The sequence below is a fragment of the Ictalurus furcatus genome, chromosome 29 (assembly GCF_023375685.1).
Source record: "Ictalurus furcatus strain D&B chromosome 29, Billie_1.0, whole genome shotgun sequence".
Taxonomy (NCBI): Eukaryota; Metazoa; Chordata; class Actinopteri; order Siluriformes; family Ictaluridae; genus Ictalurus; species Ictalurus furcatus.
This window is the reverse complement of record NC_071283.1, coordinates 6,002,729-6,028,679: the sequence shown is the minus strand read 5'-3', so window position 1 is coordinate 6,028,679 and position 25,951 is coordinate 6,002,729. Positions and strand designations below refer to the sequence as shown.

Below are 25,951 nucleotides of genomic sequence, written 5' to 3'. Positions count from 1 at the left end.
GGTTTACTTTCCAAGCATATGTTCCCTCTCAGTGTCCTTACTTTCTGCCAACAAAGCCCTCTTTTTCTGTCCAACTGAATAAAGAAAGCTTGAGTCCTGTGCAAACATTTTAATTAAAAGCTAAATCCCTTTGCACTTTTAACAAAAAAGGTAGGAAGAGGAACCTATATAGAGCCATCTGGAGCCTTCTTCAGAGCAGAATCAAGGATCCATCCATAAATAGAGAGCTTTATTTATTGGCCAGGTTCTGACCTTTAAACAGATTGGATCAGAAGATATTCTAAACCTCTGACCCTCATCTGCTTCAGTTACGATATTAAAGTGAGACTGAGCAACAGCCTGTATCTACTACTGCAGGCAGGGTTTAGACAGTGTTCCAACACTGATATATATATATATATAAATATATATATATATATATATATATATATATATATATATATATATATATATATATATATATATATATATATATATATAATGAATATAGGTGGACACATGTAAAACATTTTGATCACAAGATAAATTTGATATTTGAGATGGGTTTCATAAATTGTCCATGGAATTTGACTGCTGAAGGCACAGATATTAAATAATGTAAAGTGAATAGACAAGGGAAGCATAGCAAAAGCCATGTCTGTTCCACACTACCATTGAGAACAAGTTTACTTACACATCTCTCTTATTCAGAATTTCTAATATGGTGAAAAAAATCTTAACACATAAAACACTATGACTTTTCAGAAGTATGTACAGTCACATCCATTGCAAAAAAAGGGCTATAATGCAAAAAAAAATATGTCTGTACAAGGCCATTCTTCCTTTTTAGCATATTGGCCAATTTTCTGCATATTACAGTAAAACCACCAGGCTGATCTGTTTAAGACAGTTTTTTTTTTCATGAAAATAATTTTGTATCCATCCTTTTTGAAGGTTAAAAGTAACTTTGACTCCAATGACAAATGCCACATTTCAGAGCAAAAGTAAGTGACAAAATCTCAAGCATCAATGTGCACAGGAATTATGAAAAAAGGAAGAGTCAAATTCTTACCTTATTCATTTCCAGGAAATGCAATTTCATATACTTTTATGATTTCATACAAGGTTCTCTTTAGACATTTGTAGAAAAAAACTCTTGCTCAACCTCCTTCCAAATCACCCCCACCCCCAAACAGTAACCAGGCAACTACAAATTAGACATTTTTAGCCATGTTAATTTAGATCAACTAATAATACTCATAGAAAATGGAAATGATAAGAACTACATTAACTCATATTTAAGCTTTAAAAGGTTGCTCTATTGTTCAGATGCTTTCTCATTGCACATAAAAAAAGTCTAAAACAATAAGTTAGCTGGGGACACAAGTTTGCAAGAATTGGAAATATGACATTATACTAATTTCTTAGAGATTCTTGGATTGGTATTGTAAAATAAGTAATTTCTGACCAGCTACTTGTGAAACAATGTCCCAAATAGTCTCTGTTGTTTACTTTAAATTGCAAAATAACCAAAAATAGACAACAAAATGTACATTTTGCGACATCACTTTACATAAAAGAGTGGTGGATGAATGCGATGTGAATAATGAGGCGATGTGAATAATGCACACTAACTAGGAAAATAGATGAAAAAACGTAAAACATGAATATGACATGATATGACAAGATGCCATGACAAGAAAAATCCATTAGAAGTAAATGAGAAGAATAATAACAATTAAACAAACAAAGAGGAAGTGCCACTGTGCATCTGTTGGCTAACACTACCTGGACAAGGGGCAGTGTTATTGCAAACCCTTGATTCTCTTAAAGGGCCGCTGCAGTGTGTTCCGAAAGGTGAGATACATGTTCTTGTTCGCACCTGCGACCCTTGACCACATGTAACTGAGCAAGAGCTCCACTGGGACCACTCCTCAGCACCTGGGTCACCTGTGTAGGAGAAGGGTGACACCAGTTAAAAGCAGCAACAAGGTCACATAACAGCCCAGGAGGGTAGGGCCAGTTGGAGCGGTTCCCCTACAAAAGTTACTTGAGGTGCCACACAGGACACATTATGTTTGCATATTTTAGCTATGTGGGCAGGGTAATCCTAGATTTCTTCTATGTCTGCATGAATTATTTTGAGTAATTTAAATATTTAAACATATTGTGTGCCAAAATATGGCAGCTAGCCAGGGTGTTAAATAGTAAATTCACCCTCATATAGCTCTACATGCAGCATACTGAAAAAACTAAATCACATTAATTATATACTGAATTTATATTTAAGGCAAAATCATAATACTTCATGCGTTGAATGTCTGGTCACCATATAACAGGTACTATAAGCAGGTTCAGATTTAAGGCTTATGGCTAAATGTCATCTTAGTATTTACAAGTAATGCATGCAAACAACATAAAGAAACCAAAGAAAGGAAGAAAAGATAAACTGAACTAATACCAGAAAAAAAAGCATTAAATGTGATAGAACATGTAGAATACATGCAAGATGGCTTACAAAAGTTAGAGAATGACCTGTGATGAATGTTAGTTTGCAACTACAGTTCTACTAAAAATGGATCATATCTGTAGTCAACTATACTTGATTTTTATTGACCTAAATGCCAGTTCAGAGTTTCTTGAGTTAGTTATTTCTGACCCAGGATTGACAAGAAATAGAAAAAAAATCAAGATAACAAGAGGAGCATTCCTCAATCATATTCAGCAGATCACAGCAATTAAGTCACTGCTACCATGATGTTAACTTCACTTTTCGTGAGGAACATTTCTGTTGAAGACAATCAAAATACTACAGAAAAAGTTGATATCATGCTGCCTTAACATGTGACTTACACTGTTGCACATAAAATGTGCATCTAAGACTGGCTGTCTTTATTCCTGTTATAGCTGCTACATTTATGTCAGACAAAGACAAACTATTAAATTTTATGATAAATGTACAATGGTACAATTGTACATATACAGTTGTATTAGTTGTAATTCCCAAATGAATGATTGCATGGCTGTTCCAAATGCAAACAATATATGGAATTTTTCCAGTAGACTGCCTGTCATAGGTAAGAAAATACACTGTATAACATTATTATCTACTTTTTTGTTTAAAAAAGTATACACTCAGCACTAGTCAGATGTGAATGATATATTTTCTATGCAGCGTACACTGATTTTCAAAGTTATATTATTTTTCTTCTCTAATGTTAGAAAAATAATGCAAATTTTTAAAGAGCATTATTGGGCTGATCAAGGATTGGGTTGAAAAGTGGATCAATTTGTTTATTTTTCTATTCTTTTATCTGTTGTTTTTTGAATGAAGCAGTGCAACAAATAGGGCTCAACTAAAATGATGAAATTAAAAGCATAATGTAAATGTAAACTAAAAAGTCCAAGGTGAATTAGGATGAGAAAAACACAGTTAGGGTTTAGTTTGCTAAGTGGTTTGCAACTTAAAATGCACACATCTCACAAATGATAAAAAAATTAACTAAAATAAAGAAAAGAAACAAAAAAGAAAAGAAAAGAGAGAAAAATGCAAAAAGGCAAACCCCAGCCCATGATATGCTTTGAAATATATCCAAAACCCCCATGCAAAAATAAACATAGGGGAAAATAATTATTTAAAACAATATTTACTAAGTTTTTCCTATTGGTTCAACGACTCTTCAATCACATAACCATTACCAGCATGCAAGCTAGAACCTACAGCTCCTTCTGGTGAAAAGAAATGGATATGAAAAACACTCGATTGTTCTTTGTATTACAGTGAAACAAAATTAAGAAACCAGTTGGAATTCTTATTAAGTCAATTTGCTGAAGGATCTGCCAACATTTCCTTTTGAGGAATTTTATATTTCTATGGGGTAATAAATAAGAGGGATAAAAATGAATATAACAAAAATTATCTTCACTTTAAATGTGCAGTATAAGAAAGAGAGAGCATGCAAAGTGACTTAGATGAAATTAAGTTTAGTTAACATAAAGGAAAGAAACATAACTATTGTATTACCAGTTTGTGCCATAAATTTAGCAGACTCATCTTGCTCCTGTTGGCCCTTTGTGTCATGAACTGATCTTGGCCGTTGGCTTTTTACAGTATGCTCTCCGATCATTCCAAATTCTAGAGACAGAATAAAGGTTCATGAAAACTAGGTTCGATACAATAAGCAAAAAAGAGCTTAAAACAATTCTGGCAATAGTTATAGTCTGTCGCAACTGGCAGTACATCACACATGGATAGCTTTTTATAGCTTGACTTGTATTTTTTCTTTCTTTTTAGCTTTAAAGAAAATAACAAACAATGGTTTATCAGTGATGTGTTGGGAGCATTAACTGAGTTCAGCGGCACATCTAAGATGCATAACAACACATGCAAATCAACTCACATTGGCTTTTAACAGGATAGTAATTTAGCCTCTACCCCTCCCCCTTCCATTCCCCAAGAGAGAAAAAAAAGAGAGTAGAAAATGAAGGTAAAAATGTCTAAGCCATCTGAAAGCCACAGTGGAAGGGGGCGGGGTTGGGTCATGTGCATGCTAGATTGATCCACAGTTTCTGCAACAGATCAGGGCTTTTGGGGTAATTAGTATCTAAGACTCAGAATTAGTAGAGGAATTATGTGCTATTCTATGTCACAAGTATGTCATGTTTTGAGCTGTATGTTCATTTATTTAATATGAATTACTGTGTTGTTGTTATTGTTGTTTTTACACAAAATCATCAATCGGGCATATTTAATGTTCGAAATGTGTTGTAATTTGAAAATACTTCTAATAATTCATACATCATTAGAGGGACATGATTTATGAATAGGTGAGATTTTGTTCTTCCTAAAACCACACATGAAACATTGGCTGAAATAAAAAGGGGATACATATCATACAGTATGCAGGAATCCAACAGAATCTTTGATAATATTTCCAGAATAAATCATTAACATTAACCAAAAATAATATAATACAGCCATGCTTCCATCACTAACTGGGAATTACAACTTCACCAGAAATAAGACAAACAAATAGACTACCTCATAGTCCTTAGACAACTTAGCAATTTTGATTCATTTTAAGCAGTTTACTTTTTGTGAAGCAATATATATATATATATATATATATATATATATATATATATAGTTACCAAATATAATCTTTGCTGCCTTTAATCTTTTATTATTACTACTACTACTACTACTACTACTAATAATAATAATACTATAATGATTAGAATTATTATTAATAATAACAATAATATTATAAATAAGAACAATAACAGAGCAAAATCACCAGTGTTGATTTAACACCCACTGTGTTGAATTCACACCCTACAGTGTTTATATGAGTCCATTGGACTCATATAAACACTCTGGGTGTTAATTCAACACTAGGGATTTTACTGTGTACAATAATAATAATAATAATAATAATAATAATAAAAAAAATAATAATAATAATAATGTGCAAGAAAAAAAGCTTTGGAAACATTGGAAAAAGGCTGATTAAAGTTAAAATATCTTAAAAGCTTTAATAAAAGAAAGGCACTGATTGCAGATCTTGCTACAGACATCATCTCCCAGAATTTATTATGATTAAACATTTTTGCCTTGACCTATGTACAAATGTTACCAGCAACCTTTCTGCAGTCTCTGGTACAATCTATTTACCCCACAATACAAACCCATTCATTTGAGCTTGCAGTGCTTTTGCCCAGAGAGCATGTTCTATAAATCATTTAAGAAGCCAGAGCACTGGAACATAAAAGTCAGAGAAACATTATCAATGTTAGTGGTAAGGCCTGCCCTTAAGCCTGAGACTTTTCATTCAATTACAGTCTGGCATACAGGAATGGCATTTAAGGTGGTAAAATATAGACCTGAGTTTAGCAATCATTGAAATGTCTTTTTCTTCTTTTCTTATTGCCTGTTTTGGCACCCACCAGAGCAAGATGGTTTTTCACAAGAGATTATATACAGTTGTTTCTCAGTAACCAAAGTAGAGTTGCCTTTTACACTTCACATTTAAGCACACATTTCATGACAATCCTTACACTAAGACATAAAACACATTTTGAAATCAGTAAGAGAACATTGCGCTTACCAGGACAAACACTAAAGATCTTTTCTCTACCATTCTGCATCTATGACATGTCATTTCCAATACTTTCCAAGTCTTTATAATTAAAAGAGGCAGATATACAGAAAAAACAATAGCTGTATAATGAAGAAGCATGGAAGAAGAGGAAAGTATAAAGACAAAATAGAGAGTTAGGAAGAGAAGGACCTAGATAATCAGTCTCAAATGAAGTTCAAGCTTCACAGGTTGACCACGTTCATAGTTTGAGAAAGATGTTGAATACTCTAGAGCAGTGGTTCTCAACCAGGGAGTGTGGAGAGATCAGAAGGGGGGCGCAAAACAGACTGGGCATCATTTGGGTACTCTGTGTATTTTATTGCTTTTCAGATAGAATGTGCATAAATGAAAAACTCTGTGTTCTCTCTCCCTCTATTTTCTTTTTGCTGGGGAGAGGCGGAGTTTAGCCTACCTTTTATCTAGCTGTCAGTGCAGACCAGTGTTGCCAACTTGGCGACTTTTCAGACCCCTTTAGCGAATTTGCCTAGTGACAAAGGTAATTTGCCTAGTGACAAATCTAGTGTCTTTTTGGACAAAACTTAGCAACTGTCTAAACGTCGCCAGTACTGTCCTGCAAGCGCGAGGTCTTGCTTTCCCGCTGCACTCGCACCTCTCTCTGTGTCTGCTCTGTTTAGTGAGTGACTGAGAACCGGTGCAGCACATCCCGGTGATTGCAGGGCAGCTGACATACGCGTGAATGTAAAAAGAAGCTAGCGCAGGTGTCCCACTGATTTGTTTTAACAATGTCATGGATAAAGAGACACGCCCTTTGTCCCAATTTACATCATTCGTATGTAAATGTTTTTAGAACGCAAGACGAATGTAATGCAACATGTTTTACATGTATAATAGTCCACGTTATTACAGCCTAGTTCTCTCGTTCAAAGTAGTTATAGTGTTCAGAAACATTTTTGATCATTCATGTTCCATACCTGTCCGTTACATAATTTTATAAAAATAATAATAAAAAAAAAAAAAATCACAAAAGACTAGATAGATAGATAGATTTTATATAAAATAGATAATCACTGTACCTGGTATCCTCCAATATGGGGGGGGGGAGTACATGATAGGGGAGGCTTGGGGGTGAGAAAAGCTTGAGAATCTCTGGTCTAGAGGGATTATTTAGCCAAAGATAAATGTAAGTCTGATCTACTCCAGAATAGCTTCATTGTATTTTGCCATAGGAGGGATGGAGCACATGTATTTGAAATAAATTCCCTCAGCTGGTGATGATGATGATGGAGAATGCTGTATAACCTGTCAATCCAAATTCTGCTATAGGTGTTCAACTGGATAGCATATGATTTGCATAATTTTTATACTATCAAAGCATTCGGTGAGCCCATGTACCCTGTGCATAAGGACACTGTCAGAGATAACTCCCACAGTATAGAAAGCTTTCATAATATGGTAAAGGTGTTCAGTCGAAATAACTTTGTATTGATTTGCATTGATTCTTTTCTCAAAGAGAACAAGTGGGACCAAACCATGTCAGCAAAATGCCTCTCCACAGCCTCCTCAGCTACCAGCTCTCTACCGCCATCATCAAAACTACAATTAAGAGAATATCGTTTTGCAGAATTGTGTTTATTGCTCCAATACAGTTCCAGAAACTTGTAGAATCTGTGCCAATGTGTATTGAAGCTGTTCTGTTGTGGCCCAAAACTGTAATAAGACATTTATGTTGTTTTTATCCCTTTAATTAGCCACCCAACTGCACATATACACTTTACAACTCAGCATTTTAGCAAAACGAAACACTAGAAATATTCACATCAAAATGCTGAACACGCTTATGAAAGTGAATTTGTAGGACAATAAACCAACCATACAGAGCTGAAGACACTCTAAATGCTTTGCCTCATTTTGTAATTGACAATCACTTATATTGTAAAACATATTTATTGGTTTGTAAGCACAATTATAATTTTAGAAGTATTCAAATCACTTACTCAAAGTGCCAGCTACATACAACATGTATCACCTAAATAATCATTCAGCAAATCTTGTAAATTTTTAAACAATTGCTAAGTAGCATTTTTCAGTATCGAGTTAAATTTTTTGAAAACAATTCAATATTAGCCAACAGAACTCAAAATGCATTCAACTGCACAATTGTCTAAATCCCATATGTGGATATGAAACACTTTCATCGGTCAAGCTTTACCACCAGCAAAACTTGTACAGTGCCCTCCACTAATATTGGCACCCTTATGAGCAAAGAAGGCTGTGAAAAAGTGTCTTTTTTGTTGATCCTTTTGATCTTTTGTCCATGATGCCATGTATCCTAATAAAATGCCCATGTCCTCTAGCAGAAAAACAGCCCAAAAACATTAAAGAATGTTCATATTTAACCATGGGAATGAGGTACTATTCCATATGACTACCTTTCTGTGTGTGCCAAAACCACAGCTGATGCTTATTGCCAAAAAGATCTATTTTGGTTTCATCTGACCATAGAACCCGATCCCATTTGAAGTTCCGGTAGTGTCTGGCAAACTGAAGACACCTGAGTTTGTTTTTGGATGCGAGTAGACTCTTTTTTTCTTGAAACCCTTCCAAACAACTTTTGGTGATGTAGGTGACTTCGGATTGTAGTTTTGGAGAATTTCTGACCCCACAATACAAATAACTTCTGCAATTCTCCAGCTGTGATCCTTGAAGAATTTTTGGCCACTCGAACCAACCTCTTCAATTCAATTTTATGTGTATCATGCTTTGTATAATGGTCAATGTCTCAAAGCAGCTTTACAGAAATATATAAACACGGGATACAGATTTTAAATGTGTGAATTTATCACAATTGAGAAAGCCGGTGGCGACGATGGCAAGGAAAAACTCCCTAAGATGTTAATTGATTGATAGATATTTGATTGATTGATTGATTGATAGATATTGTCAAGTATTTGATATCCATGACAGGAGAGTATTTTTGTTAATTTTTTTAAACAGAAGATCAGGTTAAACAGTAGCAAATTTTCACAGCTTTCTTTGCTTATATTTACCAAGGGTGCCAATATTAGTACAGAGCACCATATCTATGTACCCATCCTTTCACTGGCATTTGATGGGAATAGATAGTTGCGATCTCTGCTCAATCATTGACTTAAAAAAATGGGAGACACTCTATCTAAGTGATTCATCCTGCCTTTTCCCCTGCACTTTCTTGTGTAACTAAAGAGCAGCTGAATTATGGGCATTGTCGCTGTGAAAACGATGGCCTGAGAAAGTCAAGAGGGCCTTGCGGGGGGTTGGGGGGGGGGGGGGGTTGAGCGGCTACTGGGGGGGTATTGATATGTGGGAGATTTGGATTGTGTGTGTGTGTTTGTGTGTGTGTTACAAAGAAAGGGCTGAACATCAGAAAGGGGCAAAGGCAAACTACAACAATAAGTATTAAAACCCAACAATACATGGGTAAGCTGAGCTTACAGCCCTTTCTCTGTAATATTAATTTGATCAGTTGATCAGTGTCCTATACTGTGTATGAGCTTTGAAGTACTGCTCAGTTCCAAATTATCAAACCCATACAAACGATTTTTGTGAATAGTACTGATACAAAACTTCTGTTAAATATGTACTAGCATCAACAGTACTGCATTTGGGAACTAACTAACAATCTTAAATTACTGATAATTTTTATAGACAATTCTTTATGCAGACATGGTTTCCTCCACGTTACTAACATACTTAACACACACTAGAAAATGTTCCATTTATTGGCTATAGTAAGATTTACATAACTTAACTTTTATGTAGTCCTCAGCTTAAGCTGTTTAAGTTTAACTTCTTAGTAGCCAGTTCCAGTTATTAATTATAATCATCAAAGCACAGTCCATGGCTGTGGTTGTCAGATTTTTTCATGTGTAGCTCTCACTTGACAGGAATTTTTCAGCCTTGTTTAGACCAGGGGTGCCAAACTCATTTTATGTTTTATATCTTTCATAAGTATTCACCCCCTTGAACTGTTCCACATTGTGTAGGTTAATAACCTAGAACTGAATCTGGGATTATATGTAAAATTTTTGCTTGCTCATAAGGAAAAACATATCATTTATGACCCGCCATGCCTACTTCAGTCAAAAGGTGCAAGCAATTTGTTGGTACCTTGAATAGTAAAGGCTAATAACGGGGGAAGCGCATTCTCTTACAAAGGCCCCCAAGGTATGGAACAGTCTTCCAATTAGTGTTTGGAACTCAGACACAATCTCAGTGTTTAAGTCCAGGATGAAAACATATTTGTTTAGTCAAGCCTTTTGTGAATAGTTTTTTTCTTAGATAAAGGAGCAGATCTAGAGGGCTCATGGGCATAGAGTGTTGTGGTGAACTGGGATGTTTGGATGCTGCGGCCCCCCACTTACATGTGTTCACCCAGGTTTGTTGATGGTGGAGTGGCTGGCTGCCTTATGTCCCAGGCCGCCCTCATGTCTGTGTTATCTTCTGGCTCTCCCTTTTAGTTATGCTGGCATAATTAGTCTTGCCGAAGTCCCTGCTTGTACTCATGCAAAGTACATCGTCTTTAACCATTACGGAACAAAAAGCATACCTAATAATCCCCCCTCTCTGTCTCTCTCTCTGTTGAGATGCATGTTACTCCTGAGATACCAGTAATCTTGACCCCTTCTGCTCTCTGGACATGCCTGATCCATCCTGATGCCCTATTTCTGGTTGGAGTTCTCATCAATTGGAAGTCATGTGCTGCTGCTGAGGATGGCCCCACATGGTGCAGCCTGAAGATCATTGAAATTAGTATGGTACCACTTAAAAACCATAAAGATGGCTTTGGACCTCAATTCATATGAACAGTTATGCTATGATGGCTTAGGACTACAATTGCAATGATAGCTTTAGGACTGCAATTGCCACAAACAGTTTTGCACTCAAGTCTCCATCAGTGAACGGTGGATAAGTCCAACAAAACTTCATGTAAAATGACTTCATGTAAAAACTGTAATGAATTTCCTTGTTACACAACTGCACTATTTGACCATGTAGTATTACCACATTTATAGAAGGGATTTATTTATAATTGTACTGCTGTCACCCAGATGAGGATGGGTTCCCTTTTGAGTCTGGTTCTTCTCAAGGTTTCAGGGAGTTTTTACTTGCCACCGTTGCCTCTGGCTTTGGGATAAAGACATACATTTAAAATCTATATCCTGAATTTATGTTTCTGTAAAGCTGCTTTGGGACAATGTCCATTGTTAAAAGCACTATACAAATAAAACTGAATTGAATCATTACCACATTTATCTGTAAATGTTAATCTGTCTGAGTTTAGTGTGCTATTTTGATGCTAGGTGAAAAAACTGAAACCAGCTCTTTTTGAATATTTCAATTCAGTTACAGCTTCTAAGTTCATTTGATGGGTGGTGGGTGGTTTTACATTAATTGGACATTACAATATTTTTTTATTTTTATTTTTTGTAGCAGTGTACACAATTTACACAACTAATTTATAACTGGCTTGGTCAAATATAAATAATTAAAACAATATAAACTTTGAAACAGCTACAATATCTTTATTACAATTTTAAAAAAATGTACGTTTAAAAATTTTTTTAGTGATCAGTTTTCCCCCAGTGCTACTTGTAATCCTGGAACCATTGTTTGTAGGTAAAATTACTTACATGCTTTTATGTGCATCACAAATATATTGATTTTTAAATAGTTTTTAGTTGGATACATTTGTTGCAGTTTGGATTGTACTACAGTCTCCAATTTACACATCCACTCCACGTAATTTCATCAATTGCCTCGGGGTATGTGAAATAAGTGTAAAAGAGTGTTCATTTACTAAGAAATGTGGAAAAGTGTAATAGGTCCATGGCTCTGTAATTCATTTTCTGCTGTTTGCACAAGACTGCAGTAATGATCCACTATTTGGTGATGGGGAATGAATGATATGGGGCGGTGGCTCTCAACTAGTCTTGCCTCAGGACTCACAATTGTCCTGCATAATTAAGTTGCACTGCAGAAACAGATTAACTTTCTACACTTTTTGATTTAGTTTACCAAATGAATAGTGCAGCAACAGGCTATGTGTTCATAAAGCACAAAAACTGCAACAAGGGCCAAAAAGCCATTCAGACATATATTAAATCTCAAACCTTCAAAGCAATCTTCAGTAAAGACGGCAATAATACTGTAATATTCCTATATGAATAAAAAGCCATGCTCAGCCATTAAGACAATTATAATTAAAAACATATCAGTGGGTCCCCCTGGAGCTTAATTATTCTATTGTTACTACCTCATACCCCACTGCCTTGTTCCTGATGCTTAGGAAGATTAAACGTAGTTTATGCTTACAATGCTTTATATTTTTGTTTGATAATACTTTAGCACACAAAACATGTTGAAGACCTTTCCTTTATCCAGCATGTATAAAATTTAATATAATTAGTTTAATTGGTATGTTTTTCAAAGCCATGCAGGAAGAAAGTTGCCAACCTGTCATGACAAAACAGTTGAATAAATGTATGTTAATTAGGCATTTAGGTCTCTTCTGACACATCCTCAGACACGTTATATGGAAAATACTAGTTGTCTTTTAAAATCCGATCAGAAATTATGTACATTTATAAAAAGAAACCTCTGACTTAAGAGATTCCTCAGTGTTACACAGACTGCTTAAGTATGCAACTGAAAGATGCATTAGTGAACATGATCGACTGTGATATTAACGTTTAAAGTTCATCCTCTGCTAATAGAAAACTCAAACTGACTGCAGATCAAATCAAGCGTTTCCTACACTTACAGCCAATCACCATAGAGTGGCAGAGGGATGACATAATTTTGTAGTGCCAAAAACCCAAAACAGAGTTAGCATTTTAGCCCTCGAGCTGCCAGCTTCACTTCGAGCTCCAGCACTTTGCACAAGGAGAAATCATGACATTAACATGATGCTAAATGGCACTACAGAGGTTGTCGGGGACATTAAACGTCATCACGCCGAACGGGAAAAAACTTTGCAGATAAACTCAGGGCTGTACAGTGCGACCATTTCACTCGCGTTTGTGACTGAAAAGTATCTTGTGCGACTGTGAATAAATATTTATTCTCACCGGTGCGAGTGACCTGTTTGGAGTTGCATAATACAATTGGAATAAAAACTACAGGAAGTCCACAATGCATCTACACCGCGCAACAGTTACTTTCACACTGCTTTTCATATCCTCAGTCAAACGAACAAGTGCAGAAATACTGCAAAGAAGCCATCATGATGAAGAGTAACACTGTACATCATCTGCTTCAACTTCCCAATCTCACAAACCGCCATATTTTATTGATCCCGCAAAATGACCTGAACTTGCACGTGCTTGTGTAGACACAGCAGCTTCGCGTGGAGTAAATTAATAATATTGCTAACACTACGAGGTGGGTTTAATTCAAACTTCTTTATTAAAATTTCCTCACCAATCATAAGCAAGAGTAACTGTTCGGTCTGTAAACATACAGTACGCTGCCGCTCTCCTTCACTAACTCTAATTCACTTCATTTAAACTCACGGTTGCCAGATATCACTAGAAAAGTCAACTCGAGTTTCCATGTTTTGATTTAATCCCCCCCAAAACACAATATTATCAGCAGACATGGACACTGTACTGGGGGAACCAATCTAAAACTGATAAACAAACAAAAATAAAACTACAAAAATGTTAAGATAGAAAATGTGCTTAGTTATAAATAAATCATTTAATATAAAAAATTGATATTATAATAACTTCATAAAATATAAATAAAATGAGAAATAAAATAATGTTTAATTACTATGGGTTGCATTAGAAGGCTTAGAAGGCTATTAGCCTTTTTCCTAATATGGATCATGTTTGTGTTAATCTACTTTTAATTAGGACTATTGTTCAAGATATTTAAAAATAAATATTTTATGCCTGTTTATTTGTCAATTAACCAACAGTATTTCTCATTGCTATTATTTTAATTCAATTAACACTGACCATGAGCGGAGAGCTTACAGTTAACTGTTTATGACAGACCTCCTGATTAAAGCTTAAACAAAAAGATTGGTACCTGGATCAGTTTCTGTCGTAAAAATCCTGATCAGTGCATCCCTAGTGAACAATATTAAACTAAAGCGCTTTGCATCTGACGGGTAAATGAACTCACCCAATCACATTTTATATGACATTATTCAGATATATACACAATATACACAGAGCGGTTCGAGAACTGACTCCAGCCCAGAACCATGACGGTGGAAAATGTCTAATATTGTAGCTTTAAATATATTTAAGAGGAGCAGACTTCAAAGACTGAACATAGATGTTTATTGTATTTGTTTACAAGGTGGAACAGGTTAACAGTTGTTTTTTGCACACAGTCTGTAAAATTAGCCGAAAATATTACATTTTGTTTATCAGAAGGTAAATTAATTAGTCATGGCTCACACTATGTTCCTAAATTCGGTCATAATTGACAAGCTCAAGTTTTCTAAAAAAAATAAATAAATAAAAAACCTCAACTTCAACTGTGCTCCTAAATTTTTGTAATTATTATTAAAGAAATTGTCTTGTGTCTCTCCTCCTGTAAACACTGATATTGCCTTTTCTGCATAGGCCTGAATTGCTTTCATTTGGTTGCTGTCACGATCTCACTGGCAGATGGTGCTGCGGCGACGACGTGCACAGTCAGCTGGAGAGTGCGTGCACGTGCTTGAAGTGCGCATGGACGATAAGACTGTTTTTACAACGGACATGTGCACTCATTTTGGTTTCTGTTCTGCCCCCGCCCTGTTCAGTTATTGGCGGAGGTGTGAGGGGGTGCTTTGAAGTGTTACCAGCTGTCAGCAATTAAGGTAATTGTGACTGGTTATTTAAACCCCTCGCGTTGCTACGCAAGTCGGGCAGTATTAGAGTATAGACGGAATGAGTAATGGTGCCAGGCAGTAATGTTTCCATGCTCTGTCTATTTTCCTGTTCCTTAGTTCATGGCAGAGTTAAACGAGTGTTCCTGCCATAGTTAAAAGAGTGTTTCATGCCTTAGTTAAACGAGTGTTTCATGCTAAAGTTAAACGAGTGTTTATGCCATAGTTAAATGAGTGTTTCATGCCTTAGTTAAACGAGTGTTTCATGTCAGAGTTAGAGTGTTTCCTGCCATAGTTAAACAAGTGTTCATGCCATAGTTAAACGGGTGTTATGTCATTGTTGAACAATAGTTGCAGGCCATAGTTAAATGAGAGTTCCCTTTCAAAGGGAACTTCAACGTTGCATTTAGCATAACAGTATGGGAGTGCCTTGCGTGCATGACCGGTATCTGAAGCTTGTGTAAAATCATGCCTCTACTTATAGGCCTGCCATGATCAGGTGATGTGGCAATTAAGCGCGTCGCATGATATATATATATATATATATATATATATATATATGGCACCTGTGAACCACACCGCCAGCCTTATTATCTTCAGCGAGACTGCATGTCTGTTGTTTGTGTGACAAAAGAAAAAGAAACGCTTCATTTCTACTCTATATTTCTCAATATCTCTCAACTTTTCTATCCCTTTTTTAGAAAAAGAAAAGAGAGTGAAAGAATGAGCGAGAGGGATTTCAGGAAGTATGTTACGCCTTGCTCCCGGTTCATCACGGGAGGAGACGGACACGTTTTCCCTCGAGGGGTCTGACTGTCAGCATTGTGAACGTTTCACGATTAGGCAACTACGCTCTCGGCTTGCTCTCTTCTCATCCGAAGGGAGTTGGGTTTCAGAGTCTCACGGATCTGGGCCGGCCGCTGCCGAGGCAGCCAGCCGGCTCAGGTCCTGGGGTTCTTGTATGGATTTGGAAGAGGAGCCAGATATGAGCGCTATCTCTTGCTCTGTCTTCCGGGTCCGGCTCTCCGCCTGACCTTAGAGCTCGCGTCGCGACTCCTCCTTCCCCTACGGAAAGCCAAAACACCCTCGCTGACTCCGAGGAGTCGGTAGAGGGTGCCGTTGTACCAAAAACCTACAGCGGCTCTCGAGCATATAAAGAGCTGCTTGAGGTAATCACTAGGGCAGTTCAAAAGTTGAATATATACCGGCCCAGGGAAGAGGAAGTGGCTCGTAGCAGGCTGGATGAGCACTTCCTCTCCAGTGAAAATAAATATAAAGCTCCCTCACACCGCAGAAAACTCCCCTTTTTTCCCAGAAGTGCATGAAGAGATATCACGCTTCTGGAGAAAACCATACGCTAGCCGTGTTTATAACCCCACAACGTCTGATTACTCAGCCATCATGGGGAATGAGCAGCACGGCTATGTAGCGATGCCAAAGGTGGAGGAGGCGCTTGTGAGCCACCTCTCTCCATCAACGGCAGGTAATTTAGGGAGGCCAACTTTACCTTCGAAGCCATGTAAAGCCACTTCGGCGTTCTTGGGCAAAACCTATGCGGCAGCGGGTCTTGCTTGTGGGCCCCTGCATACAATGGCAGTGTTACAGGCCTACCAAGCAGACCTGCTGAGTGAGCTAGATACTGGTGAGGGAATTGGGCCCGAGGCAGTGGCAGAGCTGCACCGTGCCACAGATTTATCTCTCCGGGCGACCAAACAAACGGCCTGCCATATCGACCGTTCAATGGGTATGTTATGTTCAGTTATTGGCGGAGGTGTGAGGGGGTGCTTTGAAGTGATACCAGCTGTCAGCAATTAAGGTAATTGTGACTGGTTATATAAACCCCTCGCGTTGCTACGCACGTCGGGCAGTATTAGAGTATAGACAGAATGAGTAATGGTGCCAGGCAGTAATGTTTCCATGCTCTGTCTAGTTTCCTGTTCCTTAGTTCATGCCATAGTTAAACAAGTGTTTCCTGCCATAGTTAAACGAGTGTTTCCTGCCAGTTAAACGAGTGTTTCCTGACATAGTTAAACGAGTGTTTCATGTCTTAGTTAAATGAGTGTTTCATGCCAGAGTTAAACGAGAGTTTTATGTCATAGTCATGTTCTAAGTTTTGTGTTTCATGCTTTATTTCTAGGTAAATGAGAGAAGTTTCAGTTAGTTAAAAGTGGTAGTGTTTCCATGCCCTGTTTAAGTTCATGTTTCTTGTTTCAGCTGTAAGTTTATGTTTAGACCTTGTTTCCTGCCTCCTTGTACATTGACTTAAGTGTAAATAAAGACTTTACTCCTGTGCTTACGTCCTATTTGAGTCCTGTTTCATAACAGTTACATATTTTTATATTTGATTTCATATTTTCATTTGGTTGATGGCATTTTTATTTTTACTTATCCTATATTTTGGCTACTATTTTATTTATAATTTGCTTCTACGAGATGATGCACTTTAAGGATCAGTCTAAGTTGATGCAAAGAATTGTACATTAGCAGGAATGTAGCACAACATGGAGGTGAAGGCAGCGGTCTGATTATTTAAATGTGAAAGTGCAATAAAAATATGTTGCAACTAAAATCAATGAATAATCATGATAAATAATTGAGATCTCAATATTGATCAAAATAATCAGGATTATCATTTTGGCCATAATCGTGCAGCCCTACTCCAGTCTTATTTGTATCAATGAAAAATAATCAGTGTAAAGCCCTACTTGACACAGGCAGAAGGGCCAATATGAATTTCTCTGTTTACCTTTCAGCCTGAAAAATGCTGCTGCTACCTTCCAAAGATTGATGACTACAGTGTTATAAGACCTCATTGGCCAATGCTTTATTGTCTATATCGATAATTTAGTTGTTTACGCCTAGGATGTTCAGCAACACTTCCAAAATCTTAAACAAGTGTTCAGCAAACTAGCGACTGCAGGTCTGACACTCAACTTTGTAACCTTCTTAAAAAATCCCTATCCTTCCTAGGACATATCATTTCAGGGGAAGGAATCCGAACCGAGACAGTGGATGTTGTTATTAAGTTTTCCATACCCAAACATGCCAAATAAGTATAAAGATTTTTGGGGCTTGCTGGGTGGTACCACCGGGTCATTCCCCAATTTTCAAAGCATTTTCTGCACAAGCTTAAGAAGAAAGATTCAACATGGGAATGTTTTTTTTGAATGTCAACATTCTTTTGAAGACTTAAAAGATGCCTTGCAAAAAGCTCCAGTAATGATGCCTCTGAATGTCAGCCAAGCTTTTACCAAGCAAACAGATGCAAGTGACACAGGCTTAGGAGTTGTCTTGACACAAGAAACTAGTGAAGAGGAACATGTAATTGCATGTATCCCGCTTGTTACAGGATGCTGAAAAAGCTTATGCTGTAGCAGAAAAGGAGTGCCTTGTTGCAGTTTGGGCTGTAGAAAAATGGCGACACTATAGAGAAGGTCGGCATTTCGAGGTATACACTGACCATTCTGTGCTCACTTGGGTATTCAATCACCCTCGACCGACTTCTTTGCTTACGAGGTGGGCCATCTATCTTCAAAGTTTTGATTTTACTGTACACCAAGATGTAAAATTGTCCTGATGCATTGTCTCGATGTGTTGGTGAGGTGGCCTCAGCACAATTTGCAATATATCGCCTCAAGGGAGTTGAAGGAGACTTACCCATTAGTTGGGAAGAGATCGGTAAGAAGGCTTCGCAAAAAACAAGTCTCGAGACCATAAACGTATTCATTATACCATACATAACTCTTACTTGTTCAGATGCACCCAAGATGCTCAGGAGAGTCAGTTCCTGCAAGTAGTAGTACCAGCTTCCCTTAAACTGCGGTTTTTGCAATCTTCTTATGACAATCCCTTAAGTGGTCATTTGAGCCAGATGAAAACTCTGCACCGACTACTTAATGTTGTGTACTGGCCTGAAATCCGTAAAGATGTCTGGAATTACTATAGGCCTTGCCAGATATGCCAGCAGTACAAACCCTGTATATCCAAGATACCTCGTCATTTGCAGTCCACTCCAGTGGTAGTGCCTGGCTACATGCTTGGTATCGATTTGATGTACATAGCACAGTTTTACACTTAACAACATGCCGACCCACTGGCAGGGCATCGGTATGTGAAAGGTGAGAGAGTCCTCCATAGGAGGACACAAAGTGAAATTATCAGAATGAAAGAATTATTTAAAAAGCCTAACACTGAAAAGATTCTAATTCGGAGTTCGATGGAGTAGGATGCGAAGTTGGAGGCTCCTGCTGATTTCGATTAAAATTGTAATTAATTTGCGCTTTTCGGTCATACAATAGATTTTGACTTAGTCTACTCCATTTCCTTGTTTGCACTTTTAACTTTGTGGTACGTTAAAATGTCTGGAAAGAACATGAAAACCCGTGGTAGCATTCAGACGCGACTGAGGCCAAGTGTGCGCACCGCAAGCGAGTCCCCTTCTTCCCCTGAATCCGCACCGCCGAGTGGTGACTCTGACTTTGTCGCACTCAGGCTTGAGTTGCTGGCTTTACTGAGGAAGGACATTGCCGATATTTTTGAAAAGGAGCTCCAGGAGACTTTCAGGGTTGCGCTGTCTGCTGTTCAGCTTGACCTGCAGGCCGTGAAAACACAGCTGGCTAATGATAAAGTTGCTACCGAGGTTACCATATCAACACTGAAAGGTACTGTTGTGGAAATGGAGCACGCTCTCTCCGGTTGCACCAATGACATTGCTCACATGAAGACTACTATCGAGTCTTTCACTGCAACCGTGACTCAATTAGAGAATAAATGTGAGGATTTGGAGTCGAGGTCACGGCGCAATAACGTTAGGATAGTGGGAGTTCCAGAGGGCGCTGACACATGTACAACTGCTGTTGTAGCGGCCTTGTTAAAAGAGGCGTTTGGTCTGGAGAAGGAGCCGGTTTTGGACCGGTCCCACCGGACCCTTCAGCCGAAGCCCAAGCCTGGTGAATGACCACGAGCTATTGTGTGCAGATTCCACTATCACAGTGACTGTGTTGACATTTTACACCATGCGAGAGAGCTCCAGCGGGTTAAAATGAGGGATTTGACCATTTCCATTTTCCCTGACTACTCAGCCAAGATAGCCCGGGCCCGAGCTGCATTTAACGAGGTTCGGCGTCAACTTCGTGGTATCGAGGGCGCTCGCTATGGAATACTTCACCCAGCTCGGCTTCGCATTATATATAACGGTGTTCAGAAGGACTTTATTTCAGCGGAGGAAGCAGGACACTATGTTAAACTCTTGATATCGGGGTGAACTGCATCACCTACACAGCGGCGTCTTTTTCGCTCTTCTTTTATTTTTATTTTTTGCACTCGGCCTTCCAGCTCTACAGTATTTGGAATTTTATTGAAGATATCGTCGTTGCATTACTTCACCTAGATTTTGTGGACTCACTCGTGTTAAATCAACTTCTGTATTAATGTGGTTCTCTGTTTTGAGGCTCTGACTGGGTTAGCGTTTCTGTTTACTTAATTTTATTAGTGTTTTTTCCTCGTCTTTACGTGCTACACTGTTATATTATTTGTTACAAGTCTTTAAAAGTTAAGGACATTATATTTGTTATTGTGCGCAGACTGTTTATCAGACTTGAAGTCAGTAGGGGCTTTTTCTCTTATGGGAACTTTTTGTCTTGGTAATTTTTTTGGTTAGTTCGGCTTGCTCTCCGAGTTGTTTTCACATTGTGGACACCTTTTGGTTATTGTGGGAAACACTGCTGCCTCATTTTTTTTTTTATGGAGGCTTTGGGTGTGAGTGTGTTTGGGGGATTGTGAGAGTAAACAAAACATGCCAGTGCTTTGAAGGATATGAACTGGAACAGAGTAATGTTAGTCAATTGCGAATCTGTTTTTAGAGGATTTAAACCTAACATGGTGAACAAATTATATTATAGAATTCAGGCAATTTTACTGGGGTTATCTCATACAGTGTGGCAAGTATTAATCTGGTAAGAAATTTGTAATATCACAGTCTAAACCTGGATTTAAAGAGAAGCAAATCAGTAAATGAATCACATGTAAATGAATCACATGTAAATGAATCACACAAATATGAATCACATGAAAATGAATCACATGAAAATGAATCACATGAAAATGTATCATATGAAAATTAATAAATAAATTAAAGTAAAAAAAACAAAAAAACAAAAAAACAAAAAGCCTAAAACTATAAGAATGATAGTTCTTAAAACACTGACCTACTCCGGAATGTCACACGCACACACATCCAAATTTCCCACAAGGTAAATAAATCTGTCACCTTAGGTGCCACATTGTTTAACCTAAACAATGTTTACCTCTAACCCTGATTAATCAAGATGAGGTTTCTTGATTGCTATACAATCTTGATATGATGTACCTTTAACGGCTTTCTGTCATATATAACAGCTATTTCATAAACGCAATTTATCCTCCCTTCTTTGTCACATCATGGGGAATCAACAGTATGGGTTTTTAGCTATGCCAAAGGTGGAGGAGGCGCTTGCGAGCTACCTCTCTCCATTGACAGGAGGAAATTTAGGAGGGCTGGCTTTGCCATCCAAGCCATGTAAGGCCACCTCAGCATTGCTTGGCAAAGCCTGTGCAGCAGCGGATCTCGCTTGTGCGTCACTTCATAAAATGGCATTGTTGCAGTCCTACCAAGTAGACCTACTGAGTGAGCTTGACAAAGGGGAGGGAATTGGGCCCGAGGCAGTAGCAGAGTCTTCACCGTGCAAACGGCCTGTCACATCAGCCGTTCAATGCGTAGCCTGGTTGCAGTGGAGAGGCACCTATGGCTCAACCTCTCAGGGATGAGGAATAACGATAAGGTCTCCCTGCTGGACGATCCTGTTGAACCTTCTGGCCTGTTTGGCGGTGTTGTTAACGCCATCACCAACAGGTTTTGCGAGGTGAAACAGCAAAGGGTGGCATTCAGCCAGTTCCTTCCACGTTGTGTTGAGTTCACCAGCACTAGTGTGAGGAAGGCACAGAAGGTAAGTGTGGCAGCCTGCCTCCCCCCGCGGAGAGCCTGGTTACAGTCGCAGCCTGCTAGTTGGCCTGATCTGAGAATGATCATAAAGGCCAAGCAGACAAAGAATGAGTGGTCCTGAAGGGCCGCAGAGGGAAGTATTAGGGGATGTGAGGCTGTTTGGGCAGTTAGCCCACAGTATTACTGTAGGGCCTCCAATGTTGTCCCAAGTTTTCAGTCTTCTCTGGTCAACAAACTGTCACAAGGCAACGAAAATCTGACGGTTTCCCTCCAACAGAATCTGGAACAGTTAACGCCACTAATAGACCATCTAGCAGTGTGGAAAATACTGCCAAATGTGTCTCCATGGGTTCTGTCCAACATAGAAAGGGTTACAGGGTCCAGTTCAGAGCTTGACCCTCCCGGTTCAGACGTGTGCTCACTACAGTAGTAACCACAGAGCAGAACTCACATTAGCGCAACAAAGTAAGATCCCTCTTGGACAAAGGGGCCATAGAAAATGTACCCGGTTCTCTGAGGGAGGGAGGTATTTACAGCCATTATTTCCTGGTCTGCAAAAAAGATGGAAAATGTGGCCAATTTTAGATTTGTGCCATCTGAACCATACTCTTTGGACATACAGGTTCAAGATGCTGATGCTCAATCTTATCATTCCACAGATTCAGTTTGAGGACTGGTTTGTGACAGTAGATCTAAAAGGCGCTTATTTCCACATAGAAATATTGCCCAGTCACTGGCAGTTTGTGAGGTTCATGTTTTGAGGCAACACGTACCAATATTGGATTCTTCCCTTTAGTCTAGCTTTATCCCCTCACACCGTCACAAAGTGCATGGATGCTGCTCTGGCTCCCTTGCAACTCCAGGACATCCGTGTACTAGCATGATCCAGGGAACTGGCGATTCAACATCGAGATTTTGAATCCACATGAGGAGTGCACATTTCTCCAGTGCAGAGGTCAACTTTTTTAGGGGTTACATGGGATTCGACTACGATGAGGGAGTTTCTGTCCCCCACATGCATAGGGTCAATCCTATCAACATAAAGCTAAAGATAAAGCTGGGTCTGGGCATGTTGGGGGTTATGGCAGCAGCAGCCAACATCATACCATTGGGCTTATTGCACATGAGACCATTTCAACGATGGCTGAAAAGTCAGGGGTTTCGTCCGAAGAGTAATCAGTGTCACGCAGCGATGCCTATGTGCTCTGAAAATTTGGAGGTGTCCCTGGTTTCTAGCTTCAGGTCAGACGCTTGGGGCTTCTCCTTATAACGACATGGTAATGACAGATGCTTCCCTCACGGGCTGGGGCACGGTCTTAGATGGCTGTCCAGCTCACAGTCTCTGGAGCAGTCCTCATCTGGAGTGACATATAAATTGCCTAGAAATGCGGGCTGTATTTCTAGCATTGAAATTCTTTCATCCTGAATTGAGAGGTCACTATGTGTTAGTTGTGACGGACAACACCAGTAATCTCATGTATAAAGAACCAGGGAGGGTTACGTTCGCTCCCCGTGTTCAGGCAGACACAACTAATTCTTCTCTGGGCGGAGGGAACATTTTTGCCAGCGAGTGCAATGTACATTCCGGGCAGACATCCCGTTGAGGCAAGGGCTGAGTCCCGGGGACTGGAGGTTCCATCCACATGTGGTGGAGTCCATATGGCGGAGGTTCAGCCAAGCGGAAGTGAATGTGTTTGCCTCAGAGGAGACAACACACTGCCCGCTGTGGTTTGCCCTCACTCCTCCCACACCATTGGGGCTGGACGCCATGGTGCACACGTGGCCAAGGTCATGTATGTATGCTTTTCTTCTACTCGCTCTGCTCCCACAAGTTTTAGCAAGAGTTCACTAAGACCGTCTACGTCTGCTGCTAGTAGCACCTTATTGGCCAGCTCGAATATGGTTCTCAGAGATAATATCCCTGCTGGATGTCACTCCTTGGGAGATTCCCATTTGCAGGAATCTACTGTTTCAAGCTGGAGGGTGTGTGTGTGTGTGCGCGCGCGCACGCTCTCTCTCTCTCCCCCTCCCCGATTCGCTCTCACAGGTCGTTCCGCCCTAATTCACCGTGCTGCACCGGGATTGGAGAGGAGAAGATTGGGCGTCATTTAAAAAGGCGGAAGAACGATATGTCGGGAGGAATGCGGATGTGTGGTTTATCTGTGATTGCGTGCATACTATTGAGTAGCGAATATTTTTCCCGGTGTTTGAGTGAGATCGCTTCCTTGTTGTATTGTGTGTGAGTGAAAGAAGTGAGTGGTAGAATCTTGTGTTGTCCCATTCCCCCGTTTTGTTTTGTGTTGTGGCAGAGTGTACGCCTCTATTGTAAATATCTTTCATTGTAAATATTTCTTTTCTAATAATCACGAAAGCGGTAGGGGCGGAGTGCCATTTATTTTTGCGTGTATCTTTTGTTCGCTGTTTTTGCCACAGTTAGGGGGTCAGGCAAGACTCTGTATATTCTTTTGAAATACCTTTTTTTTATTAGGTAATTTAAATTGATACAGGACAAGATAGTGACTGTTCTGTTTATTATTTTGGCCTTGCCCAGCCCTGAAGAGATTTGCTTTCTTAGTGATTGTTTGTTTTGGATTGTTTCTTTCTTCTTTTCTTGTAGTCATTAAATTTGTAAGATTCCAAAGATTTTTGAAAGACGTGTGTTACCTCATTATTATTTTTGTTTATAATTTCCTTTATGTTACACCTCGACCCTAGACCGGGGTCGTAACATAAACTGGGGGCTCATCCGACCCGTCGTAACAAGGGACACCAGCTCATAGATTGTGGTCTCTTAACTGAGGTTGTAGAGACCATGTTGAACACTAGAGCACCATCCACAAGAAAATTCTCAGCAGGGTTGGCTCCTTCTACAATCAGGGTCTACGTGGCAGCCATTTCGGCCAGCTACGCCCCATTGATGGAGCCTCTGTGGTTCAACATCCTCTAACATCGAGGTTTATGTGTGGTGTCAGGTGGCTGAGGCCCATCTGCAGACCACACATATCTTCCTGGGACCTTTCTGTGGTCCTCTAAAGATTGTCAGGTGCCCCATTTGAGCCTTTAGATTCATCCTCAGAGAAGCGTCTGCCTCTAAAGGTAGTTCTTCAGCTGGCCCTGACATCTCTCAAGCGAGTAGGAGATCTACAAGCTCTCTCTGTTGCCCCTTCCTGCCTTGACTTTGTCCCTGCATTAGCCAAGGCCTTCCTACATCCTAAACTGGATTATATTCATAAAGTGCCTACATCTGCTGCCCAGCCGGTAGTGTTGCTTGACTTTCTGCCCTCCTCTCTTCCTCACACCAGAACAAGGGATATTGCACCTACTGTGTCCAGTAAAGGCTCTCTGTACTTACGTCCACTGCTCCGGCCAGTGGCATAAGTCGGAGCAATTGCTGGTCTGCTTTGGCAGCGACAATAGAGGTAATAAATACATGTGGAAGCAATCTCTATCACTTATGAGGCACACGGTCTTGCTACGCCTGTGGGGATAAGGGCTCATTCCACTACGCCTCCTCAAAGGCTTTATCCAAAGGGGTACCCTTACAGGATGTGTGTGCTGCAGCGGGGTGGTCTATGCTGTACACATTCATTCGATATTACAATCTGGACATGCATTCCACCCCAGGGCTCAAGTGTCTTGCAGTGACCCTTGGGCTCGGATCTTTTGAACAGGCCATACCCTCAGTATGACGGAGTGGGTATTCTCATTCCCACAGCGTGAAGCTCACGCAATGTTGAGTTCCCTTTGGAAGGGAATGTTTGGGTTACACATGTAAGCCTGTTCCCTGAGAAGGGAACGAGACTTTGCGTAGCTTTGTCATACTGGGGCATGCCTGTGAATTGTTTCTTCGCTTCAGATAATAGAGGCTGATGACATGGTTTACAGGTGCCATTTTATAATCACAGGGCACGCTTAATTGCCATATCACCTGACCACGGCAGGCCTATAAATAACACAAGCTTCAGATACCGGTTACGTGCGATGGCACTTCCCACAGTGTGAAGTTCATGCAACATCTCGTTCCCT

General features: G+C 39.4%; 1 protein-coding gene across 2 annotated transcripts in view; it reads right to left on the bottom strand.

Annotated features, from left to right (window-relative positions):
* Nucleotides 1–25,951, bottom strand: part of adgrb3 (adhesion G protein-coupled receptor B3) — a 320,254-nt gene that overhangs the window by 161,880 nt on the left and 132,423 nt on the right. The window contains exons 3-4 of one of the 2 annotated variants that reach the window (XM_053619086.1): nucleotides 4,004–4,114; nucleotides 1,768–1,929 (exon numbers count right to left, since the gene is read on the bottom strand). The exons of the other annotated variant lie outside the window; for it this stretch is intronic. Coding sequence (XP_053475061.1) covers nucleotides 1,768–1,929; nucleotides 4,004–4,114 — 273 coding nt within the window. The remainder of the gene's footprint in view (nucleotides 1–1,767; nucleotides 1,930–4,003; nucleotides 4,115–25,951) is intronic. 2 annotated transcript variants of the gene reach the window in all.